Source organism: Macaca mulatta, chromosome 14, assembly GCF_049350105.2.
Source record: "Macaca mulatta isolate MMU2019108-1 chromosome 14, T2T-MMU8v2.0, whole genome shotgun sequence".
NCBI classification, from domain to species: domain Eukaryota; kingdom Metazoa; phylum Chordata; class Mammalia; order Primates; family Cercopithecidae; genus Macaca; species Macaca mulatta.
Window position 1 is genome coordinate 95,516,154 of NC_133419.1, and position 24,738 is coordinate 95,540,891.

Below are 24,738 nucleotides of genomic sequence, written 5' to 3' on the forward strand. Positions count from 1 at the left end.
AAAGGACAAAGCATGGTGATCAGTTGGATATGAGATGTAACAAGTCAAGGATGGCTAAGTTTCTGGCTTGGGCAGCTGGGTAGATGACTCTAGAGGCAGATCCATAAAAGAGGAGGCTGTGTCAGTTTCAGGAGAGTTCTGGTCTATGGGTTTTAACAGGAGAGTTAAACCTTCTTAAATCCAAAGGTCCATTCTGCTGGTCTGTCTCACACCACTCTATCAGTGTAGACAAATCTCCTTTGAGAGCTTTATGAGATCTAACATCTGGGTAGAGTTCTCACCCACACTGAGCATTTATTCATCCATTCAATCAACCAATATTTATGAAGTGCCAATTATACATTCATAGTATTCCAGTATTCCATAGACCCCAATGTCCATCTATGCAGGTAGTTTAGTTCTAAAAAAGTGATTCTTAAAGACGGAATTACAGCTGTAAGTTTTTGATAGTCTTTCCCACTCACCCACCCCAACTTATCAGGCATATTAGTATTTGTGCTGTCATTGGCTGCTTCAGCGGAAAGTATTTCTTCACTTCCTGTTTCCATGGTTGCATTATGCTTTTTCATTAAATTCTCAAGGATGCATTACATTTTAGTTTCTTCTTCATGGACTTTGTCTATGGCAGGGTTTTGAATTGGATGGAGCTTAAATACCCAATAGAAATTCTTCAGTGAGTTATTTTATATGGCCTGAGGCCTGAAAACTCCTTTCTAGGCTCCAGAGTCTCCTGAGCAACTCTGGGGCCTCCTGTGGCTCAAGGGAGGTGATGGAATTTCAATAACAGGTGTGATGGATCAAAGCCTTCCCCAAAATACTTGTGTTTGATGCCATTTTACACTTAGTGCTTGGTTTTCCCAAGCTGAAGTGTGAAATTTAAGCATCAGAGAAACCAGCAGGGGTTGAAGGTTGAAGTTAATAAAACACTCGCCATGAGCCTATGTAGTTCAGATTAATAAAATAAAATCATGGATGTGAGAGCCTAACCTCACACATCCATATCATCTTGCAAATCTGTTTCCTGGAATCCAGAGGGTACCTAGGCCACTGGGCCAAGAGGGATGGGGAATCTACTTTGAAAACCACTCTTTGGTTAATCACTAAAGCCTATTTTTGTCAAACAAAGCTCTTGGAATCTCTATTTCACTTCCCAAAGATACTGCAAAGATTAATGAAGTGATTTTGAATTACCTGTTGTAAATAAGTGTTGCTTTTTAAGGATGTAGTATTATTGTTAATATTATTTCATAATCAGCAAAGATATAAAATGTTGGATATTTAGTTCAGTTGATTAAATGATGATACCAGTGTGATTATGGCCCAAGATTGGATTTCTACTCCAGACATGTTTTTAGTTTTGCACAGAGAACGTGTCTCGTTCAATGGCAGACTACTTCTAGCCTCAATCAGCCACCTCTTGTGTGTTGATGTCTCAGTTGGCTAATGGATAAATAATGCAGCTTCCTCAATCCACTGACATGGGTGGATAGGTAGCCTTTGTATACAAAAGCATACTATTATAGGTTGCAAGTCTGGAAAGCCTGAACAGGTCTTTGCAAGAGAAAAATAGCCCAGAGAAAGTAACTGGTTTGCCCAGAGTCATCCAGTTAGTGCAGAGTCAGGGCTAAAATCTGGATTTATTGATAAGTCCAACATTCTCACCATTGCACTGTGCCATATTCACTCTGGTCTAGAATTCCCTTCTAAAATTTTTGGGTACTTGGATTCAACAAAAATCGCTAGAGAAGTAGTACCCAAAAAAGTACACTATATTCTTTGGTACTTCCTAGTATTTTATTAGATATTGTTATTTGTTTGGTGCATCTCCCATGAGTATCATATTTCTCTAGGCAGATAGCCAAAAAACAACAAGTCAATCTACCATGTCTGCAGTCTGGCAGGCAGCGCAGGAACCCGCAGGGCAACACTGAACAGCATTCTAGAGACCAAATCAAGCCAGCTGGGCTGACTACAGCAAATGATGATTGGTGCCTCTCCTAGTTAGGCTGACAGGACTTCTGCTATGTGGATGTCCCACTTGCTGCATTCACAGATGTGGTGAATCAGTCATGTTCAATTATTCAACCACTTTCATTTGAGAACCTGCCACATGCAGAGCATTATCAAGATCTCTTTGTCATATGGGCAAGAGTTTGGCCCTGAGTTGTAATCAGACCAGGTACAGTTTGCATATAGAGGGATTCGTCAGGCTGGCCTTCTCAGAGGTGGCCGATGGAGTGGGAATGATCTTTTTACGAAAGCCAAGAGCCCCTGTGACTGTGCTTTTCTATCATAGTTTTCAAGAGGAAAAGGAAAATTGGTCTCCACGGTCCCTCTTGGCTCTGAAGTGTTCTTTTAAAATAATATTTATTGCATACCTTTTTGAGATTACAAAAGCGATACATGTTCATTGTTGAAAATGTGGAAAATTACAAAGAAGATAAAAAGTAGTCATAATTCTAATACAATGAAAACTGCTTCTAACTTATTATTTCAATTTTTTTCAGTCTGTTTTTTAGGCAAATAGAAGAGAATATACCTTTGAAATAAAATTGAGATCCCCCTATATCCTGCCCTGGAATTCTAGGAGTCTATAAAGTATGCAGAACTAAATAGTAAATTTCTTGCTCAAAGTCTGGCATATAATAGTCATTCCACAAACATTTGTTAACTGAATGGTGAGGAAAACCTGGTTTGTGGGCTTGAGCAACTTCACACTCAGGCCATGTCCAAATCTAGACAACAAGCTTTGTGTGCCAAAGAAATGAAATGAGCTAGAAACTGACTGCTTTCCTTCAAGAAAGCTTCCCTTCCCCAAGAGAACAAAAATGGTAATTCACATCCCTTTCTTATATTTATTATTTATTTCAGGAGATTGCTTCCATTTGATCTGAAAGCTACACATGCAAGGGACTTGCTGGAAGCATGGACCTCAGTGAAAAATGGACTTTGGAGGAAGGAGCCTGGTTATCCCATGCTGGAATTCATCATTTTGCCAACACCAGAGGGGGTATGACCAATTTTGATGTCCCTGATAGCATGGTACTCTTCAGCATCTGCACCTCATTATGTCAATCCACTGTACTCAGTGTGTGCCCGTGCTGTTTGTCTTTTCAAGAGCAGCTGAGTGGAGAGGAGAGGGAATGGACTTTGAAGTCAGACAGACCTGGGTTCAGATCCCGAATTCACTATTTATAAGTTTTATGGCCTTGAGAAAATCTGTCATTCCCTGGGCTCTAACATGGAATGCTAGAGTAAGAATGCCCACTTTGCAGTGTTATGAGGACCATCAGCCATCATTTAATGAACTCTTGCCCTGGCCAGGTGGGAAGCTGGTCAGACATCTTTGAGCACCTAACACGTGTCAGGCACTCTGTTCCTGTTTTGCTCATCTCTCGTCTCAGCAGCCAGCAAACATTCAAATTGAGGATAAAGCAACCAGTCTAAACGGAGTAGGTCAGCTCCTTCCCTTCTTTATGATGATCCAATTAATGTGACTCAGCATTAAATGATAGAGATATTGTTACTTTCCTGGAGCAGAGAATACAAATGTAAGAACCATACCCTGACACAGAGCTGTGGTCCTCTGTCAGGTCTAAGAGTCTACTCCCTTCTCCATCCCTCGAATCTCATAGAGACCTACTTTGATGGTAGGAGCCATTCTATAGATGGGCGATGAAAGGTTGCTGAGGTTAATGCATTCACAGATGTTTTCACAAGGATATGTCTCCCATTTGTTTGTTGTTTATTCATTTATTCAACAAATATTATTGAGTATCTATTTTGTGCCAAGCACTGGTAATACAAGAGTGAGAGCAAGACAGACATAGAGAACAGCAGACTATACTTTCTGATGTGCCCACCTCTAAAACAGGGTAACTTATATGGCAACAAACATTTGTAGACCTTCTGCACTACATTAGGGTATGTCTTCCAACCAAGACTGCTGCACACAAAGAGATAGTCTCCAAAGGGAAGATGGGAAGCTTTGAGAGAGGAAATTTGGATGCATTCCACCCAAAAACCAACTGTCATTTGTTCCTGTCATACTGTTGCTCTAGCCACTTTTTAGAAGTTCTTAAGCCAGCATCTCTTCACACTCTATGGAAAAAAAATGAACCACCCTAGTTCAACACATAGCCCTTCCAGATCTGACCTCTGAATGCCTCTCTAGATTCATCCCCTACTGCCTATCACTAATAGCAGCCCCCTCCCTTCTCACTGTGGCAGCCTCTTCCTGGATCCCTGAATACATCCTTCCCTCACACACCTGTGAACCTTTGCAAAGACTACTATTATCATCTCTCTTCCACTTGGCCAGTTCCTACTCATCTTTGAAGCTTCTGCTTAAGTCATCTGTTCTGGGATCTCTTCCTGCCACCACCTCTTACCAACCCCCATCCTGGTGTGAAGGAGAATCTCTCCTCCCTCCTCAGTGCTGCCATAGCCCCTGCAGATTCCCACGTCACAGCACGTATCATCACACTGTATTGTGCTTGTCTGCATCCTGAACAGCCTGTGTGCTTCTTGAGACAGATGCCTTGTTTTATTCATCTTTGCACCCCTTTTACTGTAGCATGGCAAATTCATGGTGTATATTTGATGGTTGGCTGGCTGGGTAGCTGGATGGATGAATGAATGAATGACAGTTGGGGCCACATCCTCTGAATATCTCTGCCTTCACTGAAAGCCTTTTCTGGCTGTGGGAACCTATGTGATTATACAACTGCTTCTGGCACCACCACATCACTTCACCTTGCTTTCAGCACACCTATAGCATTTGATTCAATGGCCCTAGGCTTGTTACCAAAGCCTAAAGGTAGAGGAGAGAAAGAAAATGTGGTTTTCCCACTGGTGCTTGGTGCTTTTGTAACCTAGCCAATAGAATCATCTATCACAGAATTTTAGAACTGAATGAAGCCTTAGCAATCATTGTAACAAAGGGGTGGCTAAAAACTGCACACTGTGAGCATCTCCAAGCTCTGCCTTATCCCTCTATGTGTTTACCATGTCATCTATCTGCAATCTTTGGGGCAAGGCTGGAAAATAGGAAGGGAAACCAGACCTGTATCTAGGTTTGCCTAAAGGGGAGGCACTGCTCTTGGGTAAGTGTTGCGCTTCTGGGGCTGAAGGAAAAGCTTAGTTCTGGTAGGCAACAGATACCATAATAGCTGGTTCCAGTTCAGATAATCAGTCTATATCCTGCAAAGATGAAGACATCCAAGACAAAGTAGGGCAGTGTTGCAGTAAGTGGGTGAAGCACAGACAAAAGGAATCAATGTGGCTGAAATTTGGAAATCATTGTGGGCAGCTGATATTAGTGTGGTTCTCAGAGGCCTGGGATGAGATCCAAGAAAGGTGCAGGTCCTCAGAGGGCAGAGTCAGGTGCCAAAATGGGAACCGAGTGAGGTCTTGAAGTGGGATGAGGAAACTGACACTCAGAGATGAAGTGTACTGTGCCAGAGCTAAGTCAGAAATGGATGAATTATAGAAAAATATTTTAACCATTTATTAGGCATATAATATTGCCAGATGTTAACTAAGCCTTTTTTGTATAGATATAGACTATCTCAATTAATTCTCACAACAGCTTTATTCTGATTTCATGAATGAAAAAATTGAGCCTGAAGAGGCTGAGAAACTTGTAAACATCATTCTGCTCACAAATGGCAGAGTTGGAATTTGAACCTAGATCAGTCCAATCCTAGCCACCCTGAGCAGGGCTAGAAAATAAACAGTGCTGTTGTAACATGTGCATTCTCATCCAAGCCCACAGCAGGGCTCTCCCCTACAGCCATCTCAGCTCATGTATTGCCGAGGCCTTGACCCACCTACTTCAAAGCACCTTTCCTCAACATTCCATTTCCCCACCTCACCTCTCCCCACCACTGGCTAGTGCCAGCTATTCCATCTATAAGGCCCAATATGGGCTGGTGGGGCTTGCATTTCTAGTGAGGAACCAGGGAAAGCCCTGGAGTGTCCAAACCTCAGGGTTTTGTTGTTGGCTTCCTGCAGTCCTCAGAGAATTGCATTATCTGCCAGGGAGGCTCTGTCATCCTGTTGAGTCATAGGCCTTTAGGCAGAGCCACACAACATCTGCCCTTGTATTATCCTCGGAACATCTCAGGCTGCAATTGGGTAGGAGAGCTTCCAGGAAGCTGGCTGTGGAGAACCCCGGATGTTTGGGGGTGATAAGGAGTTTCTGAAGGAAAGTCCCTCTTCCACTCCCGCTTCTGACATTCCTAAAAATATTCCTAATGATCTGGGCCAGTGGGTTTTCAAACTCATTTTAAAGGTCTGGAGCACATTTTCTAAAAGAAATCACATGCAGCCCCTGACACACGAAACAAAAGGGAGACAGTGTTTGGCCACCATCGCGTTTCTGACTGTTGCATTACAAGTTGATTGGGCTGTTCAGTCGCCAGCCACATCACGTATGTGGGGATTTGGTACGGAAGGGGAGTTCCTTCTCAGCAAATCCATAAAATATTTCTTCTTCCTCTTATAGATGTGCTCACTCAGCTGTTTGGGAATCCTGCTGTCATCCACGCTTCCCAGGGAACTCAACCTGCTTAAGCTCCTCTTTAGGGGAGAGGCAGGAAGTCTGGGAAACACGGCCTGGCAGCGTGGGCCAGGTGCGTCATAGAAATTCAGTGGTACTGTTCCCATTATGGTTATATAAACAGGAAGGAGCAGATTTCCTTTCTGAAGCCACTCAGGGTCAGGGAGAGTTTTAATACTGGTCAAGGAGGAAGGAGGCAACTTTTCCTGACAGCAGTCTGTGTGCCAAGTATTGCCATGTACATGATTTCATTGTATTTAAACCCTTATTGAAATATTGTGAAGTAGCTGGTCTTATCTTCATTTTGCAGATGAGCAAACTGAGTCTTGCAAAGGCAAACTCAGCTCAGCTCAGGCAGCAAATGGCAGCAGAGCTCACATTCACTCAGGTCTTTGTACTCCAGAGCAGCATTCTATCCATTTCACTCCTGTCTGTCAGTTTCTAAGGGCAACATTACTCTGCATCTCCACCTTTCTGAGAAGTTTGATCCTTTTTGTCTGTTTTTCTTGCATACTCTATAGTAAACAGATGCATATAATGGAATCCATTATCCGTGATCTCCTACTGGCACTTGTTTCAATTAGTTTCTTAAAGTCCATCATCTGTTTTAACTCTTGTTTTACAGAGGAGAGCACAGTCTAAGCAGACTAGGACACTTATTAAAGACTAGTGGCAAAAATAGGGCTACAGCCAGGTCTCCTGCTTCTCCTTCCACCACCCACACTATGCTGACTGCTAAGGCAATAGCGTCTTGGGAAAACCACTTTTCTGTGAAAGAAGAGAAGCCTCTGTGTGGTCCAAGAAGACTCTATTTGCAGCTCTGAAAGAAGCAATTCCCCCTCAGGCCTCTGCCTTAGATGCTGGGGTGGAAATATAAGATCATGGTCTCTGCATTTCAGCAGAAACTCACATTTATCCTACAGATGTTGTTTTTTAATAGTTTAGTCATAGATTTCAATTGCAGCAAGTGTTTTAGTCCTTAATCTTAACACTGGGTATTTTGTCTGATTTCACTCAATAGATCTGAGTGTAAGTCGGAAGTGTATGATTTTCCTCTGCAGGGACCTTTTCTTGTATGTATTTTTGGAATCGTTCTTTATTCTGAATCATGTCCAAGTACACCTTCTAGCAGCTTCTTGGCTCAGCCAGGTTTTATTTCCTTTGATATGATATTGAGTGAAGATGCTTTTAAATCTGCATCTCTGGACTATACTTGGTAACAGGAATCTGGTGGGGAAGGCAGTGCAGGAGCGGGACAAATTTAATTTATTTATATATTTCCCAAAACACCTTCCTTTTGTTGGTATCATCTCCTGCATTGATACTTGGAATTTTTAGAGGACATATTTAGCATTTTTACCAAAATGAATCGTTGGCTTCCTGTCAGAGTTAATTTCATTTTATCTCTTGGTTGTAGGCCTTGAGGCAGATCCATACAACATCTGTATTGTTTCTGCTTAGGATAATGAATTTTTTAGGTGAGATATGGTTAATTATTCTTCCTATGGAGCCCACTCCTTTCTTCTGGAAATTATGAAACAAAGCAGTTACCTGAAGCCTGATTTTCATTTAAGGGAAATAAAACAACTGTGTTTTCTTTTTCCTTTTCATCAAGTCTTATAAAGAAGTGGAGTTGTGCTAAAAGGAAAAACTATTAAATCCTAGAGAACAACAAATGCTCATTAGGCCAATTCAGCCTGGAAGCTAACGCTTCAACCAATCAATTGCAAATTTCATTTTGATGAAACCTTACTGATGGGCTTGTGTTTGTCCTTAGTTTCACCTGTTGGCTTGTCCTAGGAGGTGCAGATAAGAGACAAGGATAACAGAAGAGAGTCATGCTGAGCTCAGGCAGTCTTAGCCCCTCTTCCCTCTAAATCAGTCCTGCCCACACTCCCCTGGGAGAGGAGGGGAGGAGGTGCAGGCATTGCTTCCCCACTGTGCTCTGCTGTTAACTAGCAGAGGGCCTCCAGGAGATAGAAGGCTACCTGCAGAGAAGATGATCAAAGGGCAATACCAGGAAGGAGAGGAAGGCAGAGAGATGACTCAGCTCAGCTCACTTCTTTCTGTCTTTCATGCTTGAAATTGGTGATTTCCTTGGGGGCTGGGGACGGGAAGGCCATACACACATCCTAGTGGGCCCTAGCTACTGTCTTAACTTGTTATTATGGCATTTGTGCAGCTCTTTCTTGCAAAGAGAATTAATAGCACACTTTGGCGGGATAAAGTTTCTCCCTATGTGGCATTTAGCCCCTCAGCCGTCTCTTGGAGGAAGAAGCATATCTGCATGAGACTCCGTCTCTTTCTCTTCTGGACACGATCAAGTAGCTGTGTAACCCCTGGGGGCCCCTAGAGTGAGAACAGCCCGTAAAGGCCCTCCTGTTGGCCGCTCCTCCAAGTAGATCCCACAGTCAAAGCAGACCCTGCCACCTCTGCAGTAGAGGCTGTGCAGGGGCTTGATGGCATTCCCAGACTGCTACAGGGCAGGTTCCTGGCTCACAGCTGGAGTCCCTGCACAATAAGCAGAATATCTGTGATGGGCATTGTACCCCAAAAAAGTATGTAGAGTGTGCTCTTAGCTCTAGAAATGCAGCTAAGATTACCTTTGATCCTGGCGTTATGTCCAATGTTACTATATAACCATACCTCATTTACTGAGGAACGAGGGAGATGATTGAGTTTTCCTGATAACTGAAGTATTATGTTACCCTTTAAACACTTGAATTTTGTTTAAGATTTTACTGTTTTCTAATGGTTGATAAGACTTTTCTTCTATGACTTTTTAATACTTTCTTGCCTTCCTAAACAGAAAAGAGTCATACCCCAGCTTATGTTTGGGAGTGGAGAAAAATTTCATTTAGAAATTTTTGCCTTTAATTTGGAATCCATAATAATAGTATCCAACTTGTTTAAACAATTCGTATACGCATTTGAATATGCCTTTAAAAACTCCTACTAGGACACATAAGAAGTTGTGGATGGTTTTTAGTTTGCAGATGGAGATTACGAGAGGACAGGAAAGCAGACTTTTATTTTTCAGTTTATACTCATCTATACCAAATGTTCTTTCCTTTACAGTAAACACATTTTGTTTATATTGTAAAAATAAAGTTAAAACATTTACAATAATATAAGGAAAGAAAGAACATTAGAGTTAGGAATTGGGTTCCCAGGCCAGCTCCCAGAAGCCCATTCAATTCATGATATATCATGGCAATAGTAACAGTGACCAATAGACACCAGGCCCCTGTATAATCTGTTTCTATGGTAAACTTCCTCTTGAGCCCCAGAAATATTTCCACCTTGTCATTTCCTCCCCACATGTCCTACCTCTAATAAATATGCTTCCCTAGAAACAGAGGCAGGGACTCCCTCTTGCTGTCTGCTGGGGCCATGGCAGCAGAAGGCCCACCTGTCACCTGGGATGAAAAGGAGAGCAGTCAGGCATGCTCTAGCCCTCTATGAGGGAAGAAAATAAATATATATTTATTTATGTATGTATTTTGAGACAAAATCTAGCTCTGTCACCCAGGCTAGAGTGCAGTGGCACGATCTTGGCTCACTGCAACCTCTGCATCCCAGGTTCAAGCCATTCTCCTGCTTCAGCCTCCTGAATAGCTGGGATTACAGGCGCCTGCACCACACCCAGCTAATTTTTGCATTTTTAGTAGAGATGGAGTTTGACCATGTTGGCCAAGCTGCTCTTGAACTCCTGACCTCAGGTGATCCGCCTGCCTCTGCCTCCCAAAGTGTGATTACAGGCATGAGCCACCTTACCCAGCCAGAAAATGAATATTTATTATGTACCCACTGTGTGCTAGACACTGTGCCTTGTCTGTCTCATACCTTACCTATTTTGCTGCTCCTAACAATCCAGTGAGGTGTGTATTATTGTTAGGAAATGAAAATGCCCCCCACCCAATAATTCACAGAGCTGAGATACAAATCTGTAAACTAGTGCACTGTTCATTATAACTCAGTGACACGCCGGCACAACCAGTTCTTTATAAGAGACCTATAAAAGTCAAGTGTGGGTAGGCACTTTGGACATTGCCCTGAGATTCAATAAGGTCTGTCATGGAATCCCTTATTAGAAGGGCACTGATCACCTTTGTGTCTGCAGTGCCTAGCACAGCGCTGGAAGCATGGTAAATTCCCAATAAAAGTTTGTTTTATTAATATGAAACATTATTGTTGGCTCTGTTCTACTTCCTAAGATAGAAAATTGGAGTCATTTACTTTAGAGAATTTTCAACAACAAATACTGAAACAAGAGAAATGTCTTCTCATTAACACTCAGTTGATTAGGAAATTCAAATAACTAAGGTGCTGTAAGGATAGTTCCTAGTTTACAAGTCATCCATTAATGTGAACAAATTGAAGGCAAGTCCATTGTGAGAACAGTTTGGCAGGCTCCGGAACCTAACCACCCTGTGGAGCACTGGCAACATCTTCATAGGGGTAAACCTATTGCCAGCTCCAAGTAACCAACTTTCAAGCCAATTCTTGGAACGCAAACTAAAAGTTGGAGACAATGAACTATTCCCCCAATGTAAACATACTCTGCGGTTAGTATCTTCTTTCAGCAACTCTAAATTGTTAAGGGATAAAAAGAGTCCATTTGTGTCAGCTGTAAAGGAGCATGGCATCCAATATCAACTAACATTTATTTGACTTTTACAGTATGACACTCTCTCTCCTAGGGGCTCCAAGTGCATTAGTTTATTGCACTCTCACCACATTGGTATGCTAGCTATGATTATTATCTCCATGTTTACACAAAGCTAAGACTGAAAGAAATGAAGTTACTAGTGAGTATTGGAACTGGTATCAGAACCCAGGTCTGGCTGATCCCAAGGCCCTCTATAGGCCACCTCTCTTGAGACACAAATGTTATTTGCTTCTTGATTCTATGGGAAACCAGAGGAGACTGATTCTGCAGACAGCCCATCTGAGCCCATCCACTCATAAGATCAGCAGGTCAAAACCTGCTGTTAGGACCTAGGACTGATCACTGGAATTGGCAATGGCAAAGCCATTCTTGACCTTGACAAGAGCTACTCTGGCAGAGTGAGGTAGAAACCTGTTTAAGCTGCTTGTAAGAGCAAAATGAAGAATGGGTGCTATCACTGTAGATAATTATTTTAATGAATTCTGTTGTAAAGGGGAGCTGAGAATTGGAGTAATGGCTGGAGATATGTAGAGTCAAGAAAGGATTTTTAAAAAGACAAGATCATAGTAGTATGTCTGTATACTGATGGGAGTGATCAAGGACAGAAGAAAATACTAATCCAGGTGGGAAGAGGGAAAAGCCACATGAATGGGATCTGATTCATACTGGAGGCCATAATGGCCTTAGATGATTCATCCATAGCAACAGGAGAGCAGGAGGGTAAATAAACAGGCAAATGCAGAGTGGTTGCTGGGCTGCACTAGCTCCGTTTGATTTTAGTGGTCATGAATTGAAAATAAGACCAGACAGCATAATTTTGTGGGTTTTTTTTTTTTGAGACGGAGTCTTGCTCTGTCACCCAGGCTGGACTGCAATGGCGTGATCTCAGCTCACTGCAACCTCTGCCTCCTGGGTTCAAGCGATTCTCCTGCCTCAGCCTCCTGAGTAGCTGGGATTACAGGCATGCGCCACCATGCTTGGCTAATTTTTGTATTTTTAGTAGACATGGGTTTTCGCCATGTTGGCCAGACTGGTCTCAAACTCCTGACCTCAGGTGATCTGACCACCTCGGCCTCCCAAAGTGCTGGGAATACAGACGTGAGCCACCACACCCAGCCAATTTTGTGCTTCTTCAGTCATGTTTAGCTGGGTGTAGATGGGAAGAAGGTGGAGTTATATTTTACTAGGGTTGTGATTTTACCAGATAAATAGCACGGAAAGAGAGCAGAACATGGATTTGAAGGTGTAAGTAAGACAGAAATAATAATGAAACTGGAAACTAAAGTCCATAAGGAAGGAAGGAGGGTCATGAGGAGAGTGAGGGGCAGAGAAAAGGTCATGGATAAGTAAATTATAGATGCTGGTGGGGTCAAGGACACATTGGATTAAAATAACAGAGGGGATGAGCTGGAAAGGTAGGAGAGTGGATTGCTTCACATTGATATTATGCATAGTGTCGCCATGACAGCAGGGGGCTGGTGTGGTTGCAGCAGGTCAAGAAAGGGATAGGATGCAGAAGAGTTGAGAGATTAGAGTGTGACTATGTAGATGGAGAAAAATAAGAATAATCACAGGAATGATACTGGGAAAAGGGACAGTGAATCAGATGCCATTATCTTCAAGAAATGAGGTGGAACAACCAGAGGATGCATAGATGGCTGAAATAAGTAGAGGAGGCAAGTAATGCAGCCTGTTATTTTCAAGGAAAGCCAGGTATGGGTCAGAGCAAGTCACTGAAAGAAACATTCAGAGAGGAGGCTGAGGACATATAGATTTTGCTAGTAATGAACCATGAGTTCCAGAGGACAAATGGGAGGATTCTAGGAGGTGGGAGGGGATGGAGTGATGAGTGCAAACCTTCACCCAAACATATTTAATTCCTGGATTTGGGAGCTCAGATTACAAGAAGCAGGAAAAAGAAGAGGTTAGAGAGAGAGGCTCAGCAGCTCAAGCATGCTGCTTTGCTGGGGAAGGACAGCCCCGCCCCTGCTTCCCTGGGCTCGGTGAGCAATGCTGGCTGAAGGGGCTTTCTGTCCTTCATGGTGATTTGTAAACCAAAAACTGACAGTGGAAAAGCCTGGGATGGCTGAGTGTTTACAGGATGAGAGCACACTGGCTCAGATCGGGGCCCTTAGGCTGCTGCAGCTGGTGCTCTGATCACTTTGAGTCCATAGAAGGCCCCCAGGAGGCTGCTCAGACTGTTGACCCTCCAATAGTCCTCCAAGGATGGAGAAAGGACATTTCCATACTTGCTTCTTCCTTCCCACTGACCCCGTTATGGGTCATCAGCTGCAGGGCTCTCTCTGGAGCACATCCCAAGTCCAGCACCTTTGCCCCCTTAATGCAGAGCAGTCACAGTCAGGCCTGGGGACTGGGGGGAGATACATAACACATCTGTCCAAGTTATCAGGCCACTGACTCAGAGAGGGAGGTTCTCACAGTGTTACATTAATTACTTCAGGATTTACAGCTCTCAGAGCATAACTACTGCTTTTACGTTCTGTATCTGAAAGCAGTCAATCTTTTACAGAGTAGAAGGAGCGCTGCTCTTCTCTCCTCCCCGCCTTCTCCCTTACATACCCCTATCATAATGATGTCACGCATAAATTAACAACTTCTCAGACTCGATTTCCCTACCTCTGCAATGGAGCTCACATTACTTTGCCCACTTGAGCCAGGTGATCTCTTGAAGAGTAGGAAATAATGTTGGACTGGAGTTGGAATTCTGGTTCCAACAGGAGGGGATTGGAGGGCATTTGGGGCTCCTCCTACCTTTCTGCAAGCTCTGAAAATCCTCCATCTCCTCAGGAGAAGCCACAGAACAAACGATTTCCCAAGCATCAGAGGAGGGCAGACATAACATAACAGAGCAGAGAATCGGGTTAGAACGGGTTATGCTCTGATTTTTTGGAAAATGGGCAAACTGGGCGGGGACTAGGGAGGATTCCGTCAGCCGGGAGTTGGGAGGCCGCGCACGCCGCTGCGGAGCGTGACGGCCACGGTCGCCTAGCAACGAGCGGGGATGCGCTGGGCGCCTGGGTGGGCGAGGGGTGCTCGCCGCCGCCGCTGCGCGCCCTCGAGCCCCCGGGACCGCGAGAAAACTTTGCGGCTCTTCAGCGCTGGGGCGTCGGCGCCAGGCCCGGCAGACAGAGCAATGCGCCCCCCGGGCTGAGGGCAGAGGATGCCGCCGCGGCCCAGCACCCGGCCCGGGGAGCCGCGGGGTGGCACGCGGGGAAAGTTGGCGCGCGCCTGACCTCGCCTGGAAGCCGCGCGGTGCCCGGGCCGAGTTGCCCCCCAAGTTTCTGCGGCGATTTCTCACTCCCTGGGGATCCAGCGGTCCGAATCCCGCGGGGCCTACGGCTCACGGATTCTGAGCGCTGGGAAGGAGAAGCCCGCGCTTTTCCCGGGGACCTGCGCTTGAGCTGATGCTTGGTGGGTTCGCCCTGGATGGTAGCGATTCGAGTTGTTTTCTGCTTTTCTTCTCCCTCAGACAGTGAGTTTGTGGAAGCCTCGCCCGCATCGTACAGCCCAGACGAGTTAGGTAAGTGTGCTCCTTTTGTCTTTTATTTCTTGGTCGCAATTCTGCCCGAGAACTGCGAGTTTGGGGGGCGTCCAGATGAACTCAGCTAGAGATGGGGGTGGGGTTGGGGGACGGAGGAAAAGGGTCAGGGCACACCTGCTGCCTTCGCGGCGGGAACTGGCCTTTCCTTGGCGCTGTGCTTTCGGGGTGGCGGGGCAAGTGGCCAATTAGCCGTGAGTGTGTGTGTGTGTGTGTTCACGCGCGCGCGTGTGCGTGTATCTGTGTGCGCGCGTGTGTGTGTGTGTCTGTGTGCGTGTGTGTGTCCCCGTCTGGGTTAGTGATGCTGCTCCGAGGAGCCTGGCACAGCAAACTTCCAGACCTGGGGCTTCTGTAACCTGCACTCATCTTGCCGGAAGAACACAGCGGCGACTGGTTCTGTCTTGCCAAGTACCTGGCACGAGAAGGACGTCGTGTGGGTCGTCCTTACCCTGAATTTAATGAAGTCAGGGGCTGAAAACGGCGGTGTAATTATTAAACTATAAGACCTGCTTCCTTCCCTGATTTCTATTCCTCAGTTAGCCTGTAGGTGTCTCGAGATAGGACATTCCATCCTCATGCCTGTCATGGTAAGTGAAGATTTGTGATGGGTGAACCGGGACACTCTTGTCAAGAGACAGGCTGAAGAGAGAGTGAAGAGAAAGAAATGCGAATGGGCAGATCTCTCTAACTCTTCCCGCCACCCATTCTTACTCGGTGGCTTAGTGGTTGGGTTCTTCTCTCTCTCTTTTTTTTTTTTTTCCTTCTGCTTTCAAGGTTAGTTTAGCTGCTACTGGTCTGGGCTATCAGGTCTCTCCTTACTGTTCTTTCATCACTAGCCTGAATATCTTGCCTTCCTAAGATGAAATGAAAGGATTTATTTTATGATATATGTTGACAGTAAAGGAGGAGGGGAACTGTCCACAAACAGTGGTTTAAATATGTTTATCCTCAGTAACACGCTCAACTGTGGCACCCTGTCCCTGGTCAGCCTCTTGTGCTGGGAAGAATGTCCTCATCAAGTCCCACAGGACCTGAAGCAAAATTCCACCTCAACAACGACTTTCATTCATTTTTAGGAGCCAAGCGCCCAAAATAGATCTGGATCAAGGTTGGCATTCTGTGGCAGGGAGGAGTACCATGTTTTATTCAGAGGATGTGTTTCTGACAAGTTGCGAGGCAATCACATGTCTATCAATGGAATCGTAAACTAAATGCATGAGCAAAACTAGCTTTTAAGACATACTGTGGTGAATCATTTTATGAAATGAAAGTGACATCTAAGCCATAGCTTTGCATGATGTGATTTATTAAGAGGGCAGGTACTTGATGATCTGCTCCACGCATGTATAATTGTATGTTAATGACACCAGCATTGACACTTCACATTGCGACGAAGCCATTTGGTCCTCTTAAATCGTACACAAACATAAGCAGTGGTAGGATGAGCATTGCTTGCTCTGAGAAATCCGACTATATTACTACTAAATTGTTTGCATTCACGGAATGATTTGTGCTGCAGGAAGGCCCAGGTATTTGACCCTTTTTCATCTCCGTATCTCCCTCTGGGACTTACAGACTGAACTGCTCCCATGAGGCACTGACAAATATGGGTATCCTTTCAAATTAGCAGTAGAAAATAAAAAGCAATGTTTTTTTTCTCTTCAGCTCCCCTATGGTAAAAACCCAGTTTCTCATGAGGAGATTGGAGTGTGTGTCCTAGTCCATTTGGGTTGTTATATCAAAAACAGATTGGGTAGTTTGTAAACAACAGAAATATATTTCTCACAAGTTCTGGAGGCTGGGAATTCCATGACCAAGAAACTGGCAGGTTCAGTGTCTGGTGAGGGTCGGCTTCCTGGTTCATAGATGGCTGTCTTCTCACTGTGTCCTCAACATGGCAGAAGAGGGCCAGGGAGCTCTTAGCTGTCTCTTTTCTAAGGGCACTAATCCCTCCGGTGAGAGCTCCACCCTTATGACCTAATCACTTCCCAAAGGCCTCACCTCCAAATACCATCATAATGAGGATTAGGTTTCAACACATGAATTTTCAGGGATATAAATATTCAGTCTTTAGCAGCACGATGAGAACCGTGGGGTTCCCTTCTGGGTTCTGGGCTTGCAGGGTGATAGAGAAAATAAAACAGAAGTCTGAGAGTTTGAGATCAAGGTTCTAGCTTTCACCCTGCTCCAGCTTCTTTAATAGACATGTTAACTAGCCTCAGTTTCCTTATCTGCAAAAAGCAGGGGTTGTGCCTGGTGATCCCTGAGGTATCTTCCAGTTCTATTCTTGCCTCTTAAAGTGCTGTGAGGGGCTGTAAGCCAAAGGAGGCCTATGGCCATTGGGTATTCATTGTTTATATTCATGTGCCATGCTGTTTGGGTACATGGTGTCCCCAAGGGTTATTCTCTCCATGACAGAGCAGCTGTCTGGATCAGACTGCCTTGTTTTCATGCTATTCAGGTCAAAGACAGAGCTGTCATTTCTCCCTTGGAAAGAGTCATGATGGCTTTTTGGTGCTTTTCTTAGACACACAGCAGGAAAAATGCCTCTTACAGCAGTTGATGAGCTTGTCAAGCAGCCATTCTTTCTGGAGCACAGATGAGTACAGGTTCACTCCTGGCCAGAATATAAGAAGAGGCAGAGCAAAGTTAAAATAAAATTGTTTCTCTACTCACTTCTTTTTTGTTTTTGTGACAGAGTCTCGCTCTGTCACCCAGGTGGGAGTGCAGTGGCATGATCTCAGCTCACTGCAACCTCCATCTCAAGGGTTCAATCTATTCTCCTGCCTCAGCCTCCTGAGTAGCTGGGATTACAGGTGCCCGCCACCATGCCCAGATAATTTTTGGAAATTTAGTAGAGACGGGGTTTTGCCATGTTAGCCAGGCTGGTCTGGAACTGCTGACCTCAGGTGATCTGCCCCCCGCTCTGTCGGCCTCCCAAAGTGCTGGGATTACAGGCATGAGCCACTGTGCCTGGCCTGTACTCACAATACTTCTGAAGCCCAATGTGTGGATTTTCTCCACCAAGTAATTCTTCAGTATTTTGCAGCCACCAACCAGATGTCCTACAATTTAATTAAATTTTACCACTACCCAGAGTTAGCACAGGCCCTATAGGTTAAGGGCTCAGTCCTGTGAGACCACCTACCACTTCAGATATCAACTGTAAGTGGTGAGCCCACGTATTACCCACACTTATGTCTAACTTGGCTACAAATCAGGGCTTCCTACAACCTTCTTTTGGTTTCTATAATTTACTTTAATAGCTGAGAGAACTCAAGGAAGCACTATACTTATGTTTACCAGGTTATTATAAAGGATATAAATGAACAGCTGGATGAGGAGATGCAAAGGGTGAAGTCTGGAAGGGTCCAAAGCACAGGAGCTTCTGTCCTTTTAGAATTGGGGTGCACCACCCTCCTGGCACATGGATAGGTTCACTAACTCAAAAACTCTCCATACCCCCTCATTTAGGGTTTTTACGGATGTTCCATTAGGCATGATTGATTGAATCATTGGCCATTGGTGATTAAGTCAATCCCCAGTCCCTTTCTCCTCCCCAGAGGTCAGGTGTGTGTGTGGCAGGGTGCAGGGAAAGGGGGTGGGGAAGTGGGGAGAGTAGGTGGGTGGGGCTTGAAATTCCAACCTTTTTTTTTTTTTCCCTCAATGTAACTTTTTTTTAATGTATATCTGTAAGCACTATTTATTTCTGCACCTACAATGGTTCCTGGATTCTAAACAGTCATGGAGTTTAAGTTTGTAACATTGGTTTACTAACAACTTTTCAGAGAGCAGAAGATGAAATTTTTCACTCTATGAAATATCCCATGTTCTGTGAGTAGGCACATGTAAAGCACACATAACAGAACCTGGTACAAAGTAAGTGCAAGATGAAATACACAATATTCTGTGAGTCAGCACATGTAAAGTGCCTGTGACAGAGCCTGGTACAAAGTGAGTGCAAGATGAATGCTAGCTATTATATCTATGATATTAAAATGTGAAAAGATGACACTTTAGAATTGAAGAAATACAGTTTTTTAAATCAATATTATAAAGTTACTTTTAGTGTTGATTTGTTGAAATTTATTATCTTTATTCCAGGGAATGCTTTCCTTGGCTCTTGATCTTTGTTTTCCTTGACCTGCTAGCAAACTTTATTATTATTATTATTATTATTATTATTATTGTACTTTAATTTCTAGGGTACATGTGCACAACGTGCAGGTTTGTTACATAGGTATACATGTGCCATGTTGGTTTGCTGCACCCGTTAACTTGTTATTTACATTAGGTATTTCTCCTAATGCTATCACTCCCCCATTCCGCAACCCCATGGCAGGCCCCGTTGTGTGATGTTCCCTGCCCTGTGTCCAAGTGTTCTCATCGAATTCCAACCTTTTAATAATATGGTTGGTTCTTCCCACAACCAGCCTCCATCCTGAAGCTGTCTAAGGGCTTTCAGTCACCAGTTATCTCATTAGCATAAACTCAGGTATGGTTAAAAGGTACTTGTTATGAATAAAAAAAAGATGCTCCTGTCACCTCTATCACTCAGGAAATTTCGAGGGTTTTAGGAGCTCTGTGCTGAGAACCAGAGATGAAAACCAAATATATGTATATTTTTTATTATATTGTATCATCACAGAAGTCCTAAAATTTTAGTTTGAATTATCTTGCAGTTTCTTGTGACGTTGGGCAGGTGATTAAACTGCTTCAAGCGTCAGTTATTTAATCAACTCAGTTGGGACCTTGTGTGGATACGGTAAATGGTGTATGTAAAGTCCATGTATTGAATGTGCTTGGAATTCAGGAAGTGCTTTTATTTTATTGTTTGATTATTATTATTTTTTTTTAATTTTTTTTTTGAGACGGAGTCTTGCTCTGTCACCCAGGCTGGAGTGCAGTGGCCGGATCTCGGCTCACTGCAAGCTCCGCCTCCCGGGTTTACGCCATGCTCCTGCCTCAGCCTCCTGAGTAGCTGGGACTACAGGCGCCCACGAACTCGCCCGGCTAGTTTGTTTTTTTTTTTTTTTGTATTTTTTAGTAGAGATGGGGTTTCACTGTGTTAGCCAGGATGGTCTCGATCTCCTGACCTTGTGATTCGCCCGTCTCGGCCTTCCAAAGTGCTGGGATTACAGGCTTGAGCCACCGTGCCCGGCCTATTGTTTGATTATTATTATTCATTTAAAACATACTTATTTCCCAAGATTGAAGGAAGAAATAGCTTTTATCAGTTATCCCGCCTACTAATCAAACCATTTTTGTTTCTGGAAACTTCTCTACAACTTACCTAGTCTCCAAAAAGAGGTAGTCAGGAGTGGTGATTAGGTCAGTGGAATTATTTAGTGATGTGTCCCTGGAGCGGCATGTGGAACGGTTTTCCATCTGAGGTTCTGGTGGTAGTTCCGCTACTTTTTTGCCTTGTGATTGGTAGTCTATTCTACCTCTGAATTTTTTATCAGTCTGTAAATGAATAAATATTGGCTCCTTGGGGGATTGATTCTCAGTGTTGCAGCAAGATCGTGTAATAAAATTAAGACACCAAAAAGGGGATTTTTTAAAAGGCAGTAGAGAAAGGGGTGTATCTCTGGATGAATGCTGTATTGAAAGTGGCCATGATGGAGTGTGAAGAAATATGCTTTGTTTCTTGAGATGGTGGTACCATTTTCTGAGGAGGCAAAGCCCACACCTTTCCATAGCCTTTCTGTAGTTCCATCCATAGCTAGAAGTTATGGCCAATCTGAGAGGGTTAGAAAGAATGTGTGGAGAGTTGGGATGAACCCAGATGTGACCATGTCTGCCCTGTGAATAGCCTTGACTGACTGTCTTCTACCTGGAGGATAGATATTTGGTTTGACATAGGAGGAACACCATAACCTGCATCACTCACACCCACTATGACATTCTAGTTTTATGGAACTATGGTGGGACCCTCTATATTCGGCTTGGTTTCCCCCACCTGCATGCTTCTCCTCCCCCTTCTCCCATTCTCCCCTGGCTTACTCCTATCCAGCCATCAACACTAATCCCATGTGTCACGTCCTCCTGATGGTTTTCAATTTTGGCTGCACATTAGAATCAGGAGGAGCTTTTAGAAGTCCTGAGACCAGTTCCCAATCCTGAATGATTACATCTGAATCTCTGGGATGTGGACCTAAGCATCAATGTTATTGTGTTTTTTGTTTGCTTGGTTTTAATCACATCTCAAGTGATTTCAATATGCTGCTAAGATTGTGAACAACTGCGCTACACTGTGGCCACCTTATTCTTCTCTGTCAATCTAGCAGCCAGCACAGTGCCCAGCGCAAGTTAATCTTCAGTAAATATTTGTTGAATGACGGAGGGAGGGTGTCACCGCTGAGACACTTTATCTTTTCAGTTGTATATCTCTAAGACTGGCCTTTCTGCTTGTTGTAACAGTGCCTTGAGGACTGGATCCTTTCTCCTGTGACCTATATCTCCTGTGTTTATTCCGGGGGCTTATCCAGCTTATTTTTTAATCTTTCTTAAAAATTGAAGTTTTAAAAGTCCAATTTTTGCCGGGCGCGGTGGCTCACGCCTGTAATCCCAGCACTTTGGGAGGCCGAGGCGGGCGGATCACAAGGTCAGGAGATCAAGACCACGGTGAAACCCCGTCTCTACTAAAAATACAAAAAATTAGCCGGGCGCGGTGGCGGGCGCCTGTAGTCCCAGCTACTCAGGAGGCTGAGGCAGGAGAATGGCGTAAACCCAGGAGGCGGAGCTTGCAGTGAGCCGAGATCCGGCCACTGCACTCCAGCCTGGGCGACAGAGCGAGACTCCGTCTCAAAAAACAAAAAACAAAAAACAACAACAAAAAAAATTAAAAGTCCAATTTTTAAACTTAAGTTTTCTAGTATAAAAGTAATATGTGCTTATTTTAGAAAATCTGGACATTAGAAAAAAGAGGTGGGGGAGCTCACTCTCACCACCCACAAGCAAACTGGTTCCTTGTTTTCTTAACCTTTCATAATTTGTTGCCCTTTGGGATTGCTTGACCCTCTGGCATGCCTCAAGCTCAATTGCTGCTGTCTCTGCTCAGACCTGGTGAACTGGCCTGAGTGCCAGGAGAGGAGTGTGTCATGAGAACAGCATTCTTGGGAGCCACCAGGGCTAACTGCCCTGAGGGCCAGTATGCAAGGAGAAAGTGTTTTCTTGTGCTATTCTGGCCTTCCTCATTCAGGCAGGATGTATGCTGGATCTTATTAGGACAAATGATGACATTTGTATAACTTCTTTAAAATAGTGACTTAAATATTTCCCAGTCTCCTCTTACCCCCTTGTACTCCAAAAATATGGGATGAGATTGCAGCTCTGAATCGTGGTGTTTATGCCTTAGTCAGGATACACTAAACCCCAGTGTCAGTGGCTTAACACAAGGAAGACTGCATTTCTTGCTTGTGCAGTGGTCCAGTGTGGAGTTGTCAGAGGGCTGTGCTTCATGTGTCGTTGAGGACCTCGGCTGCTTCTATTTCCTGGCTTCGCCATCTTCTAGGGGCTCAGATTCTTTCACTGATGCTTTGTATCCATTTGTCAGGTAAGTGAATCAGGTGAGCAACAAAGAATGTTCACCCTTGATTGCCTCAGCCTGGAGGCAAAATACTCACTTCCCCTCATTTTTCAAGGGTAAGAACTAGTCCCACAGCCTCACCCAGATGGAATGGGGTGGGGTGGAAAATGTAGTCTAGTTATATGCCAGGAAAAAGAGGAGAACACACACATTGGTGACCACTAGTTGACTCTACCAGTCATATTTCTCTTATTGCTCAAATCATTATGACTGAGCCTCATTAGGGCCATATGGGTGCCTGGTCTTGGTATTATTTAGGATATAGGTTGGGCTGCTATAACAAAGGCCAAAATGACAGTTACTTACACAATATGTAAGCTTACTTCTTTTTCACTTAGAGCATGAGCAGTCCGGTGCTAATCTGTGGCTTCAGGGTAAACTGTATCCTCAAATGTGATTTCCATGCAGTAGTTCAAGGTGACTGTTTCAGCTTCTACTATCACATCCACATTCTAGTCCGTAGACAAGGGAGAAGGAAAGTGGTGGGCACAACCTGAAAGCTGCACACATCTAATGGTGTTCACTTATATTCCATTGGCCTGAACTTTAGTCACATGGCTACCCACAGTTCCAAGAAAACTGGGAAAATTGTGTGGGGATAGGATGGAATCTATTATCAGAGAATAGCTGGGTAGGGTACAGGGAGAAAGAGGTGCTGTATGACTAAGCAAACTTCCTAACAAGTTATAGGAAGCACATCTTAGTGGTTAAGAGCATGGGTATCAAGCCGTACTGAGTGGTGAATTTTAGCTCCACCTCTTACTTGCTTTATGACCATAGACAAGTTACTTAATCTGTATCTTCTTTTCCTGAACTTTAAAATCATGTACTATTTTCTGATGCTTTTCCGGACCCACTTACCATCCTTTATCAATCTTCTCTGTGCCCTGAAACACTTACCTTTTGGAATGCATCACGTGGATTCCTGTCAGATTTGACCAATAAGAGGCACTGGCAGGATACAGGAGTATGGTGAGAAAGAGAACCCAGTGTACCTACTTCATTCCCATCAGGCTGTGGGATAATATGGCTGTGTGATTCTACTGAAGGCTGCAGATCCTATAGAATGGCCCACTCTTATAGCATCCTGTCTTGCTGGATTCTGATAACTTCCCCTTCCAGTTTATGGGTTGTGTTAGGGTTCTCTAGAGAGACAGAATCAATAGGATATATATATAGGTATAGTTGAGTGAGAGGGAATTTATCCGGGGAATATGCTGTTGTGATTATGGAGGACGAGAAGTCCTGTGACAAGCTGTCTGCAAGCTGGGGAACCATGGAAGCCCTGGTGAGGCTCAGTCTAAGTCTGAAATCCTCAGAACCATAGAATGTGATAATGTAACTCTCAGTCCAAGGCCAAAGGCCTGAGAGCCTGGGTAACCTCTGGTGCGAGTACTGGAGTTCAAAAGCCAAACAACCTGGAGTTCTGGTGTCCAAGGGCAGAAGAAGAGTGTCCCAGCTCTTGAAAAGACAGTAAGGATTTGCCTCTCTTCAGCCCTTTTGGTTCCATCCAGGCCCCCAGCCAATTGGATGGTGCCTATCCACATTGAAGGCAGATCTTCCCCACTCAGTCTACCTACTCAAATGCCAGCCTCTTCTGGAAACACCCTCACAGACACACCCAGAAATAATGCATCATCATCTCTCTAGGTATCCCTGAATTCAGTCAAGTTGACACCTAAAACTAACCATCATAGGAATGGTAGCAGCTCCTCATGGTGACTAGCCCCAGGGTGCCTCATCATCATTTGCTGTTTTCCTTTAACCCTTTTGTAAATAGTTGCTTCATTAGACTGTCTTCAGTCACTCCTTTTGCATATACCATCTATTTCCTGATAGGACCCTGACTGATACAATGGGGATAATAATAGTACTGACCACAGCCCATGGTGGTGAGGATTAAATGCATTATATGAGAAATGCCCAATTGTAGTACCATTAAATGTCTTTCTGTCCTTAGACAAGTGCTCTGATACCTTCAAGTATGGTTAAAGCTTTCTGAAAGATTCGGCATATAAGTTAAATAATACTGTCACTTACTTCCTCTTCCCTACCCCGTTTCAGAAGGATGGGTCGAGATTCAAGACTTTTGAACAAATCTGTTCTAAGACAAATGTACCTTGCATGCAAAGTTTCCTCCCTCCCATTTATATGGGGATGAATAAGGAGAAAGGAACCAGGCTGAATTCACCTACTGTGTCAGGCACTTTATACATGTAACCATTGTACGCAGCTTACTGGCTTGGGTCATGATACCCCCAAATATAACAATTTCCAAGCATTTGCCTGCCCATCTTACTAAGAAATGAAGTCTTTTTAAAGGCTACCCTCCAGTTGTATGTCCAGAAATCCTT

The 24,738-nt window shown here is 44.1% G+C and overlaps 1 protein-coding gene across 8 annotated transcripts in view; it reads left to right on the forward strand.

Moving 5' to 3' along the window:
* Positions 1-24,738, forward strand: part of AMOTL1 (angiomotin like 1) — a 173,964-nt gene that overhangs the window by 20,136 nt on the left and 129,090 nt on the right. For 3 of the 8 annotated variants that reach the window (XM_077964218.1, XM_077964219.1, XM_077964220.1), the window contains exons 2-4: positions 2,872-3,010; positions 14,725-14,775; positions 22,221-22,351. In XM_077964218.1, the coding sequence (XP_077820344.1) occupies positions 22,330-22,351 (22 nt within the window). In that variant the 5' untranslated portion in view covers positions 2,872-3,010; positions 14,725-14,775; positions 22,221-22,329. The remainder of the gene's footprint in view (positions 1-2,871; positions 3,011-14,724; positions 14,776-22,220; positions 22,352-24,738) is intronic. The other 5 variants (XM_015115492.3, XM_077964215.1, XM_077964216.1 and 2 more) reach the window with 2 other exon arrangements.